The sequence below is a fragment of the Mercenaria mercenaria genome, chromosome 4 (assembly GCF_021730395.1).
Source record: "Mercenaria mercenaria strain notata chromosome 4, MADL_Memer_1, whole genome shotgun sequence".
In the NCBI taxonomy this organism is placed as follows: Eukaryota; Metazoa; Mollusca; class Bivalvia; order Venerida; family Veneridae; genus Mercenaria; species Mercenaria mercenaria.
Window position 1 is genome coordinate 7,099,635 of NC_069364.1, and position 20,188 is coordinate 7,119,822.

Below are 20,188 nucleotides of genomic sequence, written 5' to 3' on the forward strand. Positions count from 1 at the left end.
TGACCCTGGGTCGGACATATTCCGATATGTCTGACCCTGGGTCGTACTAAATATGAAATAGCTTTAAGCTAATTCCGAACCTGGGCCATACTAAATATGATATGTCCGACCCTGGGTCGTACTAAATGAAATAGCTTTAAGCTAATTCTCAACCAGGGTCATACTATTTGGAATATGTCCGACCCAGGGTCGTACTAATTCGAATTGTCTTAAAGCTAAATAGATTTATCTTAATTCAGGGTCATACTAATTCCGAATTGTCTTAAAGCTAAATCGGCATTTTCGACCCTAACGGTACGCCATACATCTGCAAACATTCTTGCGTTACATTTGACGGAATCTGGTAAGTCATTGATATATACCAGGAAGAGACATGGCCCAAGAACCCCTGGGGAACTCCAGACAGTACAGGAAGTTCACTGGAAAAATGACCATCAACAGCGACTTTCTGGGAGCGGTTGGACAGGAAAGATTTGACCCATTTGGTAATTTGTGGCCATGTCAATGATGTAAACAGGGGGTCATCTCATTCACACGAAAATAACTTAAATAAAGTATCACTATTCATATGTTTTTCGTCCGATATTTTGGTAGAACTAAGATAGTTCTTGAAAAACTTGTAATTAGATATACATGTTTCGATGTATGGAAGGCCGTACACGCCATAATGTTACAATGTAAGTCTATGGGAAAACAATTGGTGGTCTCTAACCTATAATAGGGTCGCTGAAAAGCTCTACAGAGCTTATGTTAATTGTTTCACAAAGAGACGGTAAATAAAATTTACCTTTAGGCCTACCTTTATTTCAATACAGCTGTCTGCACCCATTTCACAATGTAAATAGATATCACGTGTATAGTATAAATACATGTTCATCATGTTGGATCTTAAATAAAAAACAATGAGTGATGGACTGCCATACCATATTGTTACACACAAATTCACCTTTTTTTAAAGATTTATCTTGGAACGCCTGACGCCGCGTATGGGAGTCAAGTAAGCCCGCGCTTTTAAATGGAGCACAATTTCACACACACGCACCTCGTCGATGATGTCTACTCAGTGGATCTGCAGACGAGCATCCGACAGAAGTAGAATTGGAAGTAAAGGTTAGGGTTAGGTTTAACATAGGTTCAACAGTGTATATTCAATGCGTGCGTACACTCAATGCGGAAGCTTTAATTGAAAAAGGTTTTGTTAACTTTTGAAAGTTACTCCCCTTTCTTGGATTTTCCCCATTTGTCGTCGGGAAAAATTAAGAAATACAGCATTGAAAAATGAAGAAATACACGTGTGGGGATTGTATGTTTGATTGTAGGTACACGTTTTTAGCTCACCTGAGCCAAAGGCTCATTGTGAGCTTTTGAGTTTTGTGACCTCTCGATGTCCGTCGTCCGTCCGTGAACAATTTCTAAAAAATCATCAACCACTGGGCAGAGAGGGCTAAGACGCTTTCCTACGTAGGTGAAGGCCCCTGGTTCGAATCCTGGCTACTCTCATTGCGGTGTGCCCTTGGGCAAGGCACTTTATCACGATTGCCTCAGTTGACCCAGCTGTAAATCATACTAAATGGGTACCAGCAAATTGCTGGGGGTGAGGTATAATTTGTTTTAACTGTTCATAATATAGGGTCGCAGAAAAGCTCTATAGAGCTTATGTTAATTGTTTCACAAAGCGACGGTAAATAAAACTTACCTTTACCTTTATTTACACCAAACTTAACAGGAACGACCCTTAGGTGGCCCCTTTCAATATTGTTAAAAAATTTGAATTCCGCACAGAACCCTGGTTGCCATGGCAACCACAGAGAAAAAGCTTTAAAAAATCTTGTCCAAAACCACAAGGTGAGTTGAGGCTTGATATTTGCCTATGACATCATCAATTGTCCTCTATGATGGAATGTGAAGAAAATTCGTATTTTGTTTATCAGTGTGATCTGGGACTTACTCAACACACAGGCAATCGGCGTGTGACTTTGACCCCTTATGAATGATGGACCCCCTACCCTGTTCTCTACAACCCAGATCCCCAACATAATAACAGAAAAACACATTTCCAAAAAAAAAAAAAAAAAATGCTATATATAAAAAAAATAAAGGTATGGTACTTTACGGCCAAACATTAAGGACAAAATGGAATGGCCTCAGTAACGATCTCACTGCGTACACAATTTTCGGTCGATTTTTGAAAATCTGGTCTTAATCAACGCATAAAGCATAAATCTTAATGGTAAACATGCACTTTGGGTTCAAGGCTGCATCATTTTGATGCAGCGAGACGCTATTCTTTGACAAAATCATCTCGTACACGATGTGACCTAACCCGTATATTTCTCGGGCCAATAGACAAGTCAGTGGCAGCCACCTATTCCCTTCGTTATTTCCAAGCACAATCGTGGCCAGCGTTTAGAAACATAAATAATTAGTCGCTTACCTATAATTACTTCGTCCAGTTTCCGTCAATAACGATGCATCCAGTAAATTTCCCAACGCTGTATTTCTCTCAAAACATCAGCTGCCATGTTCAAACCAGCTTACGTGGAGAACACGCCTCCAGAATCGACCAATCGCAAAAGGCTGCGTAGTAAAAACCAGTTCCGGGTCGCCATATAAACATGGCAGCTGATGTTTTGTGAGAAATTCCACAACGCTGGATGCATCGTTATTGACAGAAACTGGACGAAGTAATTATAGGTAAGCGACTTATTTATGTTTCTAAAGGCTGGCCACGATTGTGCTTGGAAATAACGAAGGGAATAGGTGGCTGCCATTGACTTGTCTATTGGCCCGAGAAATATACGGGTTAGGTCACATCGTGTACGAGATGATTTTGTCAAAGAATAGCGTCTCGCTGCATCAAAATGATGCAGCCTTGAGACCAAAGTGCATGTTTACCGTTAAGATTAATGCTTTATGCATTGATTAAGATCAGATTTTCAAAAATCGACCGAAAATTGTGTACGCAGTGAGATCGTTACTGAGGCCATTCCATTTTGTCCTTAATGTTTGGCCATAAAGTACCATACCTTTATTTTTTTTATATATAGCATTTTTTTTTTTTTTGGAAATGTGTTTTTCTGTTATTATGTTGGGGATCTGGGTTGTAGAGAACAGGGTGGGGGTCCATCATTCATAAGGGGTCAAAGTCACACGCCGATTGCCTGTGACTCAACAGGAACGCAGCACAACTGAGAAATTATTTTCAAACAAGAAAATACTTTTATCTTTCCATCTTGCCAATATGTAATGAACTGGTCAGAGGAGAGAAAACAATTATTATTTCACAGGTTGCATTGCCTTGTGGTCCTCCACCAAAAATATTCAAATTTTGCCCCTGGGGTGAAAAGAGGCCCTGCATGCCCTGGGGGCCCAAAGTTTTACATATATAGGAAAAACTTTTAAAAATCTTCTTGTCTGAAAGTTCAAGGCCTAGAGGCCTTTGATACTTGGTATGTTGCAATGCCCAGTGGTTCTCTAACAAGATTAATCATTCAGATTATGCCCCTTGGGCCAAAAGAGGCCCTGTCCCGGGGGTCACTTGTTATATGAGTTATATAGGAAAAAATACGTCAAAAATTATCACTCCAAATCCTTGTATTCTTTTCACAGGAAAGCAAAACTTAAGGTATCTGATCCACAAATAGATAACATTTCAATGCCTGATGACCCCATGTTTTTTTTGTATCATGTGAAAGAGTTGTGTCTGTTGAACATGCTGTGGACATCATTAGATGACCTTACAGGACAAGTTGCTTTAGCTTTTATTATACCCAGGGATACAAAGTGTATGTGGGCTATATTGGAGTCACACATGCCCATCCGTATGTTGGTCTGCATATAAAGTAAGATATAATGTGGCTATGTAGGAGAACAGTAGATAATTGTTGTTCTATTCATTGTTGCTTTTACTTGGCTAAGAAGAAAAAGAGAGAACAAAAAAGTAACCATATAGTTAATGTATCTTATGAAAGTCTGTTTATCTGTCTGTTCATCCATAAATTGTGTCTGCCTCATATACTTTTGAGGAGATACTGTCCTTGGACTTTATGTCATTAATGACTGGGCCTGGTTTGGTAAAGGACTGTGAAGACCATGGTGAAATTCCAGTATCACCAGCATTAAAATTCCTGTAACATCGGAAACAGAATTCCAATTCGTAAGGATTTGGTGGCTTATTATCGGGACCGGCTTATTTTTGAGTCCGGCAAACTTTTGGTGCATATATTCAGTAACGGTTTAAAAACCGGCGTATTTTCGAGTACCGAAAGACTGAAGATATTAATTTCATATAGTTTGCTTTTTAGTCAAAACATCGACGTCAATAAATACTTACACTTCTGACATACCAGTTTTGTTACAATTATTACAATTTCTTAATGAAAATTATCCAATACTAACAGATAATTAACCATTAAAAAGTTTTGTCTGGCCTTACAAACATATACACCTATGATTTGATCGGCCAACGGGTATGAATAACTAACCCAATAGGTGATAAACACTGCTTTGTGTTAAAAAGACCGGTCACTTTAATTAGCAGAATTATTGACGTGACAAGAAGTGTTTGAAACAAGTTTTTTTTGTTGTTTTTTTTATTATTATTATTTATTTATTTATTTTTTTTTTTTTTTTGGCTTTTAAAGTTTTTATTTGTCCATAGTTTTAAATATCAGCCTAACTTTAGGTGTTTTTATTCCATAGTATGTTTTATTGCTATTACGTGTGGAAATAAATCTGCTATGTACTCGTTAGTAACTTTTGCTATCTTATATGGTGTCCTACGAAGTCATTGATACTATTACTGATACAAAAAACTGGATGGCTTATTTTTGAGTGCGGCTTATTTATGAACCCTTTTTGCCTGTAGTGAAATGGTGGCTTATTTTCGAAACCGGCTTATTTTCAGAACTGGCCTATTTTCAGGATTTCAGGGTATATCAGATATTGTGTAAAGATGGTCTTTCTTTTTCAGGTGACGGTGTTTTAGATCTTCATCTCCACTTACTACAGCATTCAGAGGGAGGAAACTACTTGTACAGAAATGATCTAAGAACAGCTTTCCCTAAGCAATCCAATGTGAGTTGTAGCACTCAGACACTTTCTCCTGACAGTTTGTCTAAAGAAGTACAGACAGATGATCCACCTGTAATAAATGAAACTGAAATAAAAGAAGAAACAGAAGATGATGTACGAAATGAAACTGTTGTAGAGGCGGGATTTATCGATACTAGACAATTGACAGATGAAAATTACGTCGACGATGGCATGCAAATTGGATGGAAAGAAAAAAACTTTTTTGAAGATTTAGAAAATAAAGTAAAATATACTGAGACAGAGGTATCGCAAACAAATGTCAGTGCTGAATTACCAGTTTGTTTTCAGGCTGAAAAGCTATTTTTGCTCCACAATGACACTTTTAGCGCTACTACCAGTGCCGCCACACAATATGTATTTGAACTTGATGCAAATGCTGATGCTTATGATGATAGTCACACAGCCAAAGATGACAAGAAGAAGAAATCAAAAGGAAATAAATGTAAAATAGTAGACACAAATTATGATAAACATGGAGACAGATTGCTCAATAGTGAGACTGAAGTGCTGATAAATAACAAGAATGAAGTATCAAAAACAAGAAAGAGGAAAAAAGGAAAGAAAAACTTTTGGAAAAGAAAAAAGAAAGTGTGTATTGATTTGTCAAAATTAGACGTAAAAGATAAATCAGAAGTTCAGAGCTCTCAGTTCATTTGCCGTGTTTGTGAGAGCATATTTACTAACAGACCAAGGTGGGAAATGCATATTGAAGATAAACATTATCATGAATATGATTTACAGTGTGGGAGTTGTTTCCTACCGTTTGTAAGTGATGAAGAAACATCATCTCACAATTGCAGCATTTCTTTCAATCTGACACACAGTTGTTTAAGCTGCAAAGACAAAAAAGAATATAGGTTTGAAAAAAATCTTATAAAACATATTGAATGTGAGCATGATAATATTTTTCCATTGTCCTGTGAAGTATGTGGCAAACTATTGTTGTCAGAGTTGGTGCAACGAAAACATCTTGCCGAACATGACCCGTCATTTAGACATTGCAACTTGTGTAATAAAGATTTCATTGGTAGACCGTTAATTCAGTTAGATGATCATTTATTGAAGCATGATGGAATAATGAGATATCGTTGTCACTTGTGTAATGAGGCCTACCATAAAAAGATATCCTTATCACTTCATCTAACCACAAAACATGAAATTGGTAAAAGTCTTTGTGTATGTGAACATTGTGGACATTCATTTCCCCACCCTAGACAGTTGTATAAACATGTAAAAAATGTCTGTACCAAACATAAAGTATTTTGTGAAATATGCGAGAAATGGTTTAGCAGCACATACATTTACACCCATAAAAAATTACATTCTGGAGAAAGGCCTTTCATATGTGAGAAATGTGGAGACAGTTTTCCTCTGGCAGATAGCCTGAAAATTCATATGAAATATAAACATACTTTCGAAAAGAAATTTAAGTGCATGCAATGCGAAAAGGCTTTTGTTAAACTATCTACACTTCAGCGGCATGAAAGAGTACACCTGAAAATTTGCCCACATATCTGTGATTATTGTGGAAAACAGTTTTCAACAAACTGGAATTTAAAAGCACATATGAGACAGCATACAGGGGAAGCCCCCTATAAATGTTCTAAATGTGGTGCTGGTTTTGCACATAACGTTGTTAGGAAAACACATGAAGCCAAGTGTGGGGTCAAATGTGAATAAATTGAATAATTCAGAGTGTGAGGACTAAATTTAATGTGAATGAGGTAAAATGGACAAATGTAAAATATAGCAAAGTTTTGAGGGCATTTGTGAATGAAGCAAAGTGTGAGGTGAATTATGAATGAAATAAAGTGAGATGTCAGTGTGAATGAAGCGATGTGTGAGGTCAAATGTGAGTGATGCAAAGTGTGAGTGAAGTAAAGGTGAAGTCAAATGTAAATGAATCAAAGTGTGAGGTCAGTGTGAATAAAATAAACTGTGAGGTCAATGCAAATGAAGCAAAGTGTGAAAAGAAATGTGAATGAGGCAAAGTGCGAGGTCAAATGTTAGTGAAATAAAGGTCAGCGCAAATGTGAATGAGGCAAAGTGTGAGGTCAAATGTTAGTGAAATAAAGGTCAGCACAAATGTGAATGAGGCAAAGTGTGAGGTCAAATGTTAGTGAAATAAAGGTCCGCACAAATGTGAATGAGGCAAAGTGTGAGGTCAAATGTTAGTGAAATAAAGGTCCGCACAAATGTGAATGAGGCAAAGTGTGAGGTCAAATGTTAGTGAAATAAAGGTCAGCACAATGTGAATGAGGCAAAGTGCGAGGTCAAATGTTAGTGAAATAAAGGTCAGCACAAATGTGAATGAGGCAAAGTGTGAGGTCAAATGTTAGTGAAATAAAGTGTGATGTCATAATTATGTGAGTTAAGTAAAGGTGAGGACATATGTGAATGAATCAAAGTATGAGGACAAATGTGAATGAAGCAAAGTTTGTGGACAAATGTGAATGAAGCAAAGTTTGAGGACAAATGTGAATGAAGCAAAGTTTGAGGACAAAAGTGAATGAAGCAAAGTTTGTGGACAAATGTGAATGAAGCAGTTTGTGGACAAATGTGAATGAAGCAAAGTTTGAGGACAAAAGTGAATGAAGCAAAGTTTGAGGACAAAAGTGAATGAAGCAAAGTTTGTGGACAAATGTGAATGAAGCAAAGTTTGAGGACAAAAGTGAATGAAGCAAAGTTTGAGGACAAATGTGAATGAAGCAAAGTTTGTGGACAAAAGTGAATGAAGCAAAGTTTGAGGACAAACGTGAATGAAGCAAAGTTTGAGGCAAAGTTTGAGGAAAAGTGAATGAAGCAAAATTTGTGGACAAAAGTGAATGAAGCAAAGTTTGAGGACAAAAGTGAATGAAGCAAAGTTTGTGGACAAACGTGAATGAAGCAAAGTTTGAGGACAAACGTGAATGAAGCAAAGTTTGAGGACAAAAGTGAATGAAGCAAAGTTTGAGGACAAAAGTGAATGAACAAAGTTTGTGGACAAATGTGAATGAAGCAAAGTTTGTGGACAAAAGTGAATGAAGCAAAGTTTGAGGACAAAAGTGAATGAAGTGTGAGGTCAAATTTGAGTGAAGAAAAGGTGAGGACAAATGTGAATGAAGCAAAATGTTAGGTCAAATGTTAAACTAAAGTAGTATGTCTAACACGTGTTGTATTAATCAATGCAGTTACAGCAGAAGCAAAAATACAAAAGAAAAAATACACAGGGATGTGTAAAGAAAAAAGGGTGAGGCAGAAAACGAGATCTTTGTCTTTTTAACTTTTGTACGGTAGAATTCACCTTTAATTCTTGTTGTTTATTTCTCTTTCCATCATTATGCTCACACATATGTGTAGGTTATATCCAGTGAAATAAAACCTGTTGTAATATCTCTATATCTGTGTTTATTTTAACAAAAAACAATTTAATACAAGTATTTAAAGAAAAATATTACTTATTAATAAGATTTGAAAGTCTTTTTTAATTTGACAAATCCTTGTCCTTCAGTGTCTTGCACTAGATCTGATATTACTAGTAGCTTCATTGTTGTCTAGTAAAAATTTTGGGAGTGTAATATCCAGAGGTGTACCACATATACAAATTTATATGTATTATATATATATATATATATTAAAGAACAAATGTAACATACAAGAATTTTAAAATATTTCCTTGTCATTAAACTTTTGCTTTCAAATATCCACACCCATTTAAAACATGCATATTGTTCATTTTATGACTTTGTGTAAAGAAGTGGTGGGGGGAGGGGGAGTGGGGGAGCATTTTGTGCTGCATCAAATACTTCCCTATTTCTTTCTGATGTAAGTTACAGCAATTATTTAAATCCACAAATTGACAGATGCGTAATATTTTTGCACATACAATTTGAATTTGAGCTATCTTTTTAACACAATACACAGTGAAATTGGTTATTCTGTACTCTGCAGATGGTTTGAAAGGCATTAGACTGTACTACCTAGTCATAACATCACACAAGTACCATAATGTTATAAGATTAAAATGTGGTTTCATGTTGATTTACTGAAAACATACAATTAAAATCAAATTTTAAGAAAAAAATCAAGATGGAAGTAAACCTTTGCAGATTTGATATTTTGTTGTTGGGACATGTTAGTAGACATGGATAGATAACATAGATTTTCCCTGAAAACATTTTAATAAAAATAAAGAAAACAATATTTCAAAAATCCAGTTAGAAATAAAAATTCTAACAGATTGCAAAACTGTCTTTATAAAACATTTTTGTTTGTTGAAAAAAACATGCTGACATACTACATAAAGGATAAAAAGAATATTACAAATTTTGAAAAGTCTGTATTGATAACTGGTCTATTTGCTGCTTTATAAATGAAATGTTTGCAAGTTTGTTTAGGACAGAATATATTTCCACCTACAGTTTATAGAGTGATTGAATGTATATGTATACATTCTTCAAATGAGCCGCACCATGAGAAAACCAACATAGTGCATTTGCGACCAGCATGGATCCAGACCAGCCTGCGCATCTGCGCAGTCTTGTCAGGATCCATGCTTTTCTCTTTTAAAGCCTATTGCAGTTAGAGAAACCGTTGGCGAACAACATGGATCCTGACCAGACTGCATGGATGAACAGGCTTGTCTGGATCCATGATGGTCGCAAATGCAGTATGTTGCTTTTCTCATGGTGCGGCTCAAATATTGTGTAATTTAAAGACACAGAAGAGACTGATGATCAGCTGTTGTAATGCAATAAAAAAACAAACAAGGACAAAGATCTGATTGATGTAGCCATATCCCTAGAAATTAAACCCTTCATCATCATCATCTTCAGTAATCGCCACACTCTGAAAGAGTATACTCACAATTTGATTAAAATGCTATACATGCGCAGCCATAAGGAATAACAGTTTACATCTAAAAGACTAAAAGTCTCTATACACTGTTTAAAAAAACTGATTGATAAAACAAAGACTGGTATTTAGAATATGTTGATGTTTCATAGAACAGCCTTAAAGCCCTCCAGCGTAGGCTGATTTATGGTACACAGAGGCAGGCGTTTCCAAAGGACAACAGTGGCTGGGAAGAAGTTGTGTTGGTAGGCAGACTTGCTACAGTAGATTTGGTTGTACTGTGTACTGTTGGTTGTGTATTCCTGAAGGCAGATCTTGATTGCTGAAGAGGAGGATCAGGAATAATGTCAACAAGATTGTGCCTAATTTTTAGCTGAACTATTCAAAGAATAGGTAGAGCTATTGGACTCGCCCATGCATCCACACCCGCATCCGCATCCTGATTTGGTTAAGTTTTTGTATGTAAGCTTGTGAGAATGGATTGAAACTTCACACAATTATTCACAGTGATAAAATGACTTACTTTGCACAGGTGCCATAACTCTATGTTGCTGTTTTACAAGATTATGCCCCTTTTTTGACTTAGAAATTTGGGTTAAGGTTTTGTATGCAAGCTGCTATCTCAGTATCCTTTAATGCGAATTGATTGAAACTTCACACACTTGTTCACTTTCATGATCTGACATGCAGTCCACAGGTTCCATAACTCTATTTTGCATTATTACTAAATTATGCCCCTTTTTGGACTTAGCAGTTTTTGGTTAAGTTTTTGTATGTAAGCTGGTATATCAGTACCCACTGGTGGGAATTGATAGAAACTTCACACACTTATTCACTGTCCTGTGTTGATATGCATTGTACAGGTTCCATAACTCTATTTTGCTTTTTTACAAAATTATGCCCCTTTTTCGACTTAGCAGTTTTTGGTCAAGTTTTTGTATGTAAGCAGGTATCTCAGTACCCACTAATGGCAATATATTGAAACTTCACACACTTGTACACTGTCATGGGCTTATATGCATTGTACAGATGCCATAACCATATTTTGCAATTTTACAAAACTATGCCCCTTTTTCGACTTCTATATTTTTAATCCCCTGCCACGAGTGGTGGTGGGGTTAAAGGAATGGTCTCTGTCCATCTGTCCTTCCATCCGTCCGTAACACTTTTGTGTCCGCTCCATATCTCCTAAACCCCTTGAAGGATTTTCATGAAACTTGGGTCAAATGATCACCTCATAAACCTTGCAGAACTCATGAGTCAGCCATGTCGGCTCAAGGTCAAGGTCACAACTCGAGGTCAAAGGTTTTAGCCTTCCATTTTGTGTCCGCTCTGTATCTCCTAATCCCCTTAAACGATTCATATGAAACCTGGGTCAAATGATCACCTCATCAAGACGATGTGCAGAACTCATGAGTCAGCCATGCCAGCTCAAGGTCAAGGTCACAAAAGTTTTAGCCTTCCATTTCGTGTCCGCTCTGTATCTCCTAAACCCCTTGAAGGATTTTCATGAAACTAGAGTCAAATGATCACCTCATCAAGACGATGTGCAGAACTCATGAGTCAGACATGTTGGCTCAAGGTCAAGGTCACAACTCTGGGTCAAAGGTTTGAGCCTTCCATTTTGTGTCCGCTCTGTATCTCCTAATCCCCTTGAATGATTCATATGAAACCCGGGTCAAATGATCACCTCATCAAGACGATGTGCAGAACTCGAGGTCACAACTCAAGGTCAAAGGTTTGAGCTCTGTATCTCCAAAACCCCTTGAAGGATTTTCATGAAACTTTGGTCAAATGATCACCTCATCAAGATGATGTGCAGAATTCATGTGTCAGTCATGTCAGGTCAAGGTCAGAGCCTAAGGTCAAAGGTTTACCCTTTTACTATCCATAACAGTGGCGGGGGATTTAGCTGTCTTTCAGACTGCCTTGTTCAATTGACAAGGCTGTTGAATAGTCGAGCATTGCAGTCCTCTGACAGCTCTTGTTTACAACATGCTTACTCTTGACATATTGTTTCTGGAGCATATTTGAGACTGAACTTGTTCGTTGATAGTCCTTTTTATATGCCCATTTTGAAAAAATGGATGTATTACGTGATGGCGCCTTGGTCTGTCCGTCCGTCCGTCATAATTCGTGACCGGAGCATAACTTTATAACCATTAAAGGTACTGACTTCAAACTTGGCTTATAGGTAGGTGGCAATGAGATGATGTGCAGAGCACTTGAACTGGCTCTTTCGGTCAAAGGTCAAGGTTACAAATTGAGCTAAAAGGTCAAAACTGACCATTATACTTAGTGTCCGGAGCATAACTAAGTAACCATGCAAGGTATTGATTTCAAACTTCACTTGTAGGTAGGTGGTGATGAGATGATGTGCTCAGCACTTGAGCCGGCTTTGTAGGTCAAAAGTCAAGGTAACAAATTGAGCTCAAAGGTCAAACTTGTCCGTTTTATTTCATGTCTGGAGCATAACTTATTAACCATTTAAGGTATTGACTTCAAACTTGGTGTGTAGGAAGGGGGTGATGAGACAATGTGCAGAGGGCATGAACCAGGGTGGTAGGTCAAGGGTCAAGATCACAGCAAGATTAAATCTGTCCATCATATTTCATGTCCAGAGCATAACTTGAAAATTATTAAAGCAGTAGTTGGAAGGAGTGGAGCAGTTGCTCTTCTTCAACACAGGGGAACCTAGAGCTGTTTTCCAGTCAGGTGGTATTTGACCCGGCCCTCTTAGGGAAAAAACTGCTCAATTTTGCAGTCATTTTGCAGTGAAACAGCAGTTTTTCAGAAAAACTGCCTTCTTTGCCATTTATTAAAACTGTTTTCACCATGAAATGACTAGTAAAAAGCGTTTTTTTAGAAACTGCATATAACTGGAGGATTGAAAAACTAAACTGGTGGTGGCCAGTTTTCTGTAGTTATTTTGAAGTTTTTGTAAATGTTTCCACAAAAAGCAGTTTTACGGGCAGTTAAATGCAGTTATTTTCTAAGAGCAGTATTTTTAACATCTTTTATGAACAGCAGTATTAAAAACTGCTAAATACTGCTTCCTGATGCCCCATAATGCAGTGCTAAAGATGGCCGCTCACACTGAAAACTAAAGCATGTGAAAGGTAAAAATAGATTATAACTGCTCAAAAACAATGTTTAACACAAAATGATGCACAAATAGTTAAATTATTGATAACTGTTTTAATAGAGTTAACTAATAATGCAGGATTAAAGTGTGAAACTCATGCACAGACTGATTGGATTTATAGTTATTTGGTGGAAACTGGTGGAAATGTGCAAATTCAAAGGATTTACAAGATAAAGGACAAACCAGTTCATAACTTGTATAAATGAATCTGAGGTTTTGTATTTAATCAGCTCATTGTACATTTTATGGCTGGTTAAATCATTGCAGACAGTTTGATATTCAAAAGAAAGTATAGAATGAATTACTCCCCTTGGACAAGTTGATGCAAGTTCTTCTGCAGTTTTTTTATGATGTTATTTAAATGGTTGAAGCAAGAATTGTAGTATTTTTGCAGTATTTTGTGATGACATTTAACTGCATAAAACTGATCCTGCAGTTTTTTTTGCAGTTTTTTTTTTGTGACATCATTATACTTCTAAGCTCATTTACATATTTCGGCCAATTTAACTGCTTTTTACGACATTTTCACTGCTTTTCTATTAAATATGTTAATGCAGGCATTTGAAGACAAATAACTGCTAAAAACTGCATTTTGAATGCCCTGAAATATAATGCTGAAAACTGCAATTTTACTGCCTTCCTTTTTCCTAAGGGAGGCCTGGTTGACAGACAGTTGGAAGAACTTTGTAAGCCCTGATATCAGCTCATAGGCGGCAAGCTTCAGACGTTTAGAAGAGATCTTGTCTGGCACAGCAGCTTTGTGTGGTTTGAGCCCATGTAGAAGTTCAAACACACCTTGATGGTGCCAGCTGAGGGGACTTTACTAGATGGCAGATTGGAATGAGAGGTATCATCTTCCTTGGAGAACATAAATGAAAACTGCTGGTTTAATATATCAGCTTTCTTCTTGGCTACTGGTCTGAAAATGTAGATGCGATTGACAAGAAGAAGCTTTCTTCTTGGCTGTGCTGTATGAGATGCCATCTTTCTCAACAGCAGTGTATGGATGGATGTTTAGACGATCAACATTCATACAGTGTCAGAAGAACAAATAGATAAAGGACAAAGCAAACACATACAGATACACTGTTTGCACTACATTGAAATAGTTCGTGGGAAAACAATGCAGGAGTTAACTAGTATTCCTGTTTAACTGTTGAAATGCCCACCACATGCAAAAGTTATATAAAAATAACTTTCCTTTGGAAGCAAAGAATGCAACAAAGCAAAATATATACCAGCAGACTTGGGGGTTTATTGTGAATTTGTATCTACACATAAACAACCATATGGAATAAAAAGTTTTAAATTGTAGCTCTGACATAAACAGACAATAAAATCATATCTACTTAAGCTATGCATTTTCCAGGCAATTTGCGCAGACACGCATTTTTCTGTTAGAACGCTATAGATTTTTGTACCACATTTATGTACCACTGGATTTGAGGACAAATTTCCAGTCTGTGGAGGAATATGTTGCGATAAGAACTTGGTCACCTTAGGGAAGAATATGTATTGGGCATATGGTTAGTTTGGTCAGTAGAGCGCTAATGTCCTGTTGGGGCGGGGTCCTGGGTTTGAACCCATATTGACTGCACATATTTCTAACCCTGTGAAATTGATATGCTTTTGCTTGTTATTTAATGAAACTAATTTAGGTAGTTCATGAAAAAAATATATATGGCTGTCTTGTGGTTAGAGACCACCAATTGTTTTCCCATAGACTTACATTGTAACATTATGGCGTGTACGGCCTTCCATACATCGAAACATGTATATCTAATTACAAGTTTTTCAAGAACTATCTTAGTTCTGCCAAAATATCGGACGAAAAACATATGAATAGTGATACTTTATTTAAGTAATTTTCGTGTGAATGAGAGGACCCCCTGTTTACATCATTGACATGGCGGGAGAAATTCGTTTGATAAAACTTTTTTCAATACACAGAAAATGTAGCAAATTTTGTCAAAATATATAATAAAATACTGTAAATGCAGTGAAAAAATATCAATTTTGAAAAAATAATCACTTCCTGGGTTTGTTTACATGACTGACCAATCAGAACGCACAGACGTTACCTTATTCCCAGGTATACACTTACCTCATTCCCAGTAAGTTCCCTGTACTTTTTTGAATTGGTGGTCTCTGACCTTGTGGAGGTCATTTGGAAAACAATTGGTGGCCTATAACCTACTAGTAAGCTATCGTCCATCCATCCATCCATTCGTCCGTCTACCCAATAAAAAATTCATTTCTTTTGTAAAAGTTATAGACTTTCTATTGATTGAATAATGATAACTTTAACAGCTGTAGGTAGTCCAAATGTAATGCAAGACGATCGAGTGAACTTGAAAAGTTATATTCAGTACAAGTTTAGGCAAGTCCTCTATGATTATTTCACTTCCGCTTTTGTCATGTCCAAAAGTTTGGAAACGAAGAAAACTTAGGAAGAAAGTAGTTATAAACTCAGAGTATTGATTATCTCAAATGTAAGTATTCTCAGATTTTGCTATAATCAAACTGTATCTCGTATTCTGTTGTTGTTTTTTTTTCATAAACTTGATAAAGATGATTGAAAATTTAGATATTCTAACACTTTTAAGATTTTCTTTTATAAAAACAAATAAGGATTTTACAGTGTAATATGAAATTAGGTGCTGCCTATCTGACGGGAAAACCTAGTGATAGTGATACGGATTCTTTCTTTTTTTTCTGCATTAAATTGTTCTGTCTGATATTTTTTGTTTGGCTTTCAGTTTTGACAGTAAGCCTGATGGTTTTGCTATTGTTATAAAAATAAGAAGGGGAAATGTTTTAAAAAGTTTTGTTTAAATGAACATAGATCTAATCATTTCTTCAAATGTATCAAGACTAGACAGACAATGGAAAATAGTGTTCATGAGTTAAAGATAATAGTGATATTTGGGTGCACAGAATCTACTCCCAAAAACGCACCATTAGTTGTACAGATAACTCGCCAATAGCGGGTCACTATCAACACTTATAGTGTTATTTCTAGAGCGACGCAGCGGGGCGCCCCGCCCTGCCCTTTTTTACTGCCGCCACGCTGCCCTTAAAATATGCCCTTTTGCCTTTGATCTTCTGCTAAATGATTAATATCCCGCCAATTTCCATGTTGACATGCCTCGACATTTTTTGATCAGCAAATTACGTCACGGCGTGTGCACACAGGTAATGAGAATCAATGAAGTGTTACAACTAATTGATAAAGAGTATGGATCCTGTGAAATGTCAAAAAGGCGTGCGTAAGCGGCCAGCTGATTACTGAGCACGTGAAAAGTGCCCTAGATTTCTTTGTGCAAAATTTAAATTAGACCGTTGTTTAGTATAATAACAAGTATAATATCAGTCCAGTTTGATTCTACTGTAATTTAAACTAGAAAATGCACAAATTTTAATGAATATCGAAAGTAAAAGTAAGTTTAGAATGTCCGTTCACGAGTCTTATTACTCCCGATGTCATATGCAATTTTTCCATATTTCCTTCAAAAAAGCTGACAGTCGGGGATTTTTTTATGTTGAGAAACATCAAAATTTGAGGAACTATCTCTGGTTTACCCTAGTGGGTCATGTAAACTGAGTAAAAACTACTTTCAGACAACATTCCGAAAGTGTACCAGTATCCGGATTGTATATTTTGGATATGCGTTTTAGTAAACTTTAACCTGACTAATAACACTTTTCTGTTAATGAAATATTGATGAAAGACCTGATCAATACAACACAACTTCTGATAATTATTAGTTTACAATGTGTCCTGAAACAGGCCTTTAACTATGTTGTTTACAACATGATTTGGTTTCAAGATTAAGCTTATATTAATTAAGGCCCTCCACTATTTCATATGAAATAGTTAACATTCTTTGTGACATTTTTTAAGAGAAAGGCTTGACTGGTTTAACCTAAACTATAAAGTAAGTAAAAAGCCTTTGTAAACTTTGTTACTGGTTTTGGGAAGATTTACCACTTTATTCTGTGACATTTCTTTTAAGTGTGCAATAAAGATAAATGGAATACATATAAACTATAGACATCTAGAATTGCAACTACTGCTATGGTAACTTTCACGTCTAAAAGAGCACCCTGCCCCTTTCGGACAGCACCCTGCCCCTTTTTGGCAGCACCCTGCCCTTTTTGAGCTCTAGAAATAACACTAACTTATAGCATGTGGTGAAGAATGTTTAGACTTTCATGATATCTAAACTTACTAACACTTAAAACTATTGCTCACATTCATTTAAATGTTTGATTTATTTGAATCTATCTTTTACATCTGAAGTTATGATGAAATATTTAAAGCTGTCCGATTCACCAATAGGGGGTCACTTTTGCCAATAGAGGGTCACCTAGTTTATTATATTTTCTATCCATTTTAAATAGTCTTTTTTCTGACAAAGCATGACTGTGGTATTGGAAATGAACATTTCAAGGCAGAATATAATGAGAATCAGAATGTTTACATTCAAATGGGAGTTACTAGGTAAAAGGAATATAGCGCTAGTTTTCACAGTTGTATTTCTAAGCATAATTAGCACCAGCTGTATCTAAAACTAAAATCAAAATATTGATGCACAGAACCTTATTCGTTTATCTAAATTTGCCAGTTCAAACCGTTATTACACCAAATCAACTATTGATTTGTATTTTTAAGCAGAATAAACATCCTTTGGATAATCCCTTATATGGGTGACCCTCTATTGGCTGAATGGCCGCCTCTGCTTGACGACACTTTTTTTCGTCAAAGTCAATCTAAAATTCATAATCATATTCCGATGAAAGTGTGTGTTTCACTCTTCAAAATGGTACCGAATTTGTGTGGTTTTATCTAAGAAACTGTGAGGTATGCTCAAAATTATTCTACTTCGTAGAATTCAAGAGTGCTAAAATCCAAGTCAGGAAACATGATTGCAAGAGTTATCTACTCATGGAACACAAACTCATTAGATTAGATCCATCTTCTTTTGTGTAATAATTGCTAAGTGATAAGTTTATATTACTGGATACTTAAACATTGTATACTCTAATATGTTTAAGAGAGATTCATATCTTATTTTCAAGTGACCCGCTATTGGCAGTGATTCTCTATTGACGAGTTGACTGTACTGATGATAAAATAGAGAAAAGTGGAAACTTCACATGTCGCTCAACACGACAAAAACGAAACTGTTGCATAAACCTGGACAGATAACGGGGGGTTTTTGGCCTGTCACTTTTTTATTTCTGTAAATTGTTATCATTTATTGGTATCAAAATAATGCTTTTGCTGAAAACTTTACATAATTCAAATTTATATCTAGTAAGCAAATTTTAACTCACACGAAGTGAGCGCCGGAAAGGGGTATGTAAGATGGGGGCTGTACGAACATTGATAAATTTGAACACTTTGTCATTTACAAAATTTTCCTCATAGTATTATATATGGTGCAACAGTCATTCAAAAGTGACCCAATATCAGGCCTTTATGTGTTGTCAGTGAGCATGCCTAAAACACACTCTTCCTCAGTAGTTTTGGATAAATATTTTATTATATACAGATAAATGCAAGTCATTTATTTATACATAATATTACCAATTTTGTTTCTGTTTACAACGAACATGCATTTGCTATCAATTTGTTTCTCTAATACAAATTTCTGAATCCGGAAATGTACATATTCTTTTCAGTTCATTTGTTACAAACAAATAGTTTCTAAAAACGACAAAACAATCCAAAAAATAAAACACAACAATTTACACATTATGCCTGTGTAACATCACATTCAATATCATCTTGTTCTGATATTCTTTTGTAGTATAGATACCGGAACTTACATAATCCTGCTATCCTAAACACAGACTATTTTAATTCTTTTAAATGCCATTATTGTCAAATGACACTCTTTTAGGACAAATTGTGTTCCACTAATACAGCTATGGTAAAACTCGTGTATGTGAGAATGACAAACAACCATTTACTTGTGAAATTCTTATTTCAAATTCATTGTAAAAAGTTCTTGACCAGAATTTTATATATAACACAAACACTCTTGGTCTAAATTCAATTTAATTTACCTAACTGCTAACAGTCTGAGCCTCTCAAGTTTATAGCAAACATTTTTTTCCAAGTGTAATTTTACTAAAACTCTAGTCAATGAATTGACTTTTAGAAAGTAGTTGCAATGTATGTGAAAGATTGTGGAAGGGAGTGGAGATAAGCAATATCGATATATCGACGCCCCAGAATAAGAAGGGCGAAAGTGTTAGTTACGCCCTTTTATGAATCATACATTTTTTGAAACTACACACCAAGGGGCATAAGTGAAAAGTTTTTCAGAATCCCAGTAATAAAAGGGCATATCTACACTTAATTGTTGTACCAGAAAAGTCAACTTATACCTTTAGAATTAGAAGGGCGTATCTGTCATAGACAGTTTTTTCATTTTGCCGAAAACTATGATTTTTCCACTTACGCCCTTCTAATTCTGGGGCGTTGATATGCTTTTCCATGCCTTCGAATATTTTGTTCAAAATTTACAGACAGAACATTGGTTAACTATACTTATTATTGATTTGTGTTCCAGTAATTGAAAAAAGTGTGATAAATATAAAGAAAAAAAATTAAATTGGGCCTAAGCTAAAAAAAAAAAAAAAAAAAAAAATCAAGCACCTTAGGAGATTCGAACTCGGACCTCGCGCATGGAAAGTATGTGCGCTAACCACTGGACCACAGTGACTTATGACATAAATGTGTGATAAAATTATGTATATAAATAAATTTTGTTAGGACAACGTGTCTATATTCGTTTTACATTGACATTTTTGAAATTATTGGCTTTTTTACATTCATAGAAATAAATAAACAATGGTTTTGTTATTCAAACAGTGCAGTAATGTAGCTTACATCATAATTCATTATTGGAAACAAAAAGCGGGCCGCTTGAATCATCCATAAACTCGTTTCATGAAGAAACCCGAATAACACCGATTTCTATTGATACCGCGAATTTTCAACTGGATAGAATAATTTGTTTAAATAATGCGGCGCCCGATCGTTCATAAGAAATTTTATTTTATCAAATGTCGTCCTGAAAATTATTTATTGCGCAAGCACGG

The 20,188-nt window shown here is 35.9% G+C and overlaps 2 protein-coding genes across 3 annotated transcripts in view; both read left to right on the forward strand.

Annotated features, from left to right (window-relative positions):
- Positions 1-1,221: 1,221 nt before the first annotated feature.
- Positions 1,222-8,472, forward strand: LOC123550934 (zinc finger protein ZFP2-like). 2 transcript variants are annotated; one of them, XR_008370476.1, is made up of 3 exons: positions 1,222-1,315; positions 4,973-7,312; positions 7,367-8,472. XR_008370476.1 is itself a non-coding variant. In XM_045339438.2 (2 exons), the coding sequence occupies exons 1-2, from the start codon at positions 1,279-1,281 to the stop codon at positions 6,772-6,774; spliced, it is 1,839 nt and encodes a 612-aa protein (XP_045195373.2). In that variant the 5' UTR covers positions 1,222-1,278; the 3' UTR covers positions 6,775-8,472. The 2 variants fall into 2 exon arrangements, 1 of the variants encoding a protein (XP_045195373.2); XM_045339438.2 differs by having other exon boundaries at positions 4,973-8,472.
- Positions 8,473-15,439: 6,967 nt separating this feature from the next.
- Positions 15,440-20,188, forward strand: part of LOC123550935 (bcl-2 homologous antagonist/killer-like) — a 44,527-nt gene continuing 39,778 nt past the window's right edge. Inside the window, exon 1 of the mRNA XM_045339439.2 lies at positions 15,440-15,564. The gene's annotated coding sequence lies outside the window, so the exon portion shown is untranslated. The remainder of the gene's footprint in view (positions 15,565-20,188) is intronic.

Excerpts from the sequence above, each read along its gene's own strand:
- LOC123550934 (XM_045339438.2), top strand. The coding sequence starts at position 1,279 with ATGAAGAAATACACGTGTGGGGATTGTATGTTTGATT. Across the intron at positions 1,316-4,972 it reads TGGGGATTGTATGTTTGATT|GTGACGGTGTTTTAGATCTT; the intron begins GTAGGTACACGT and ends TTTCTTTTTCAG.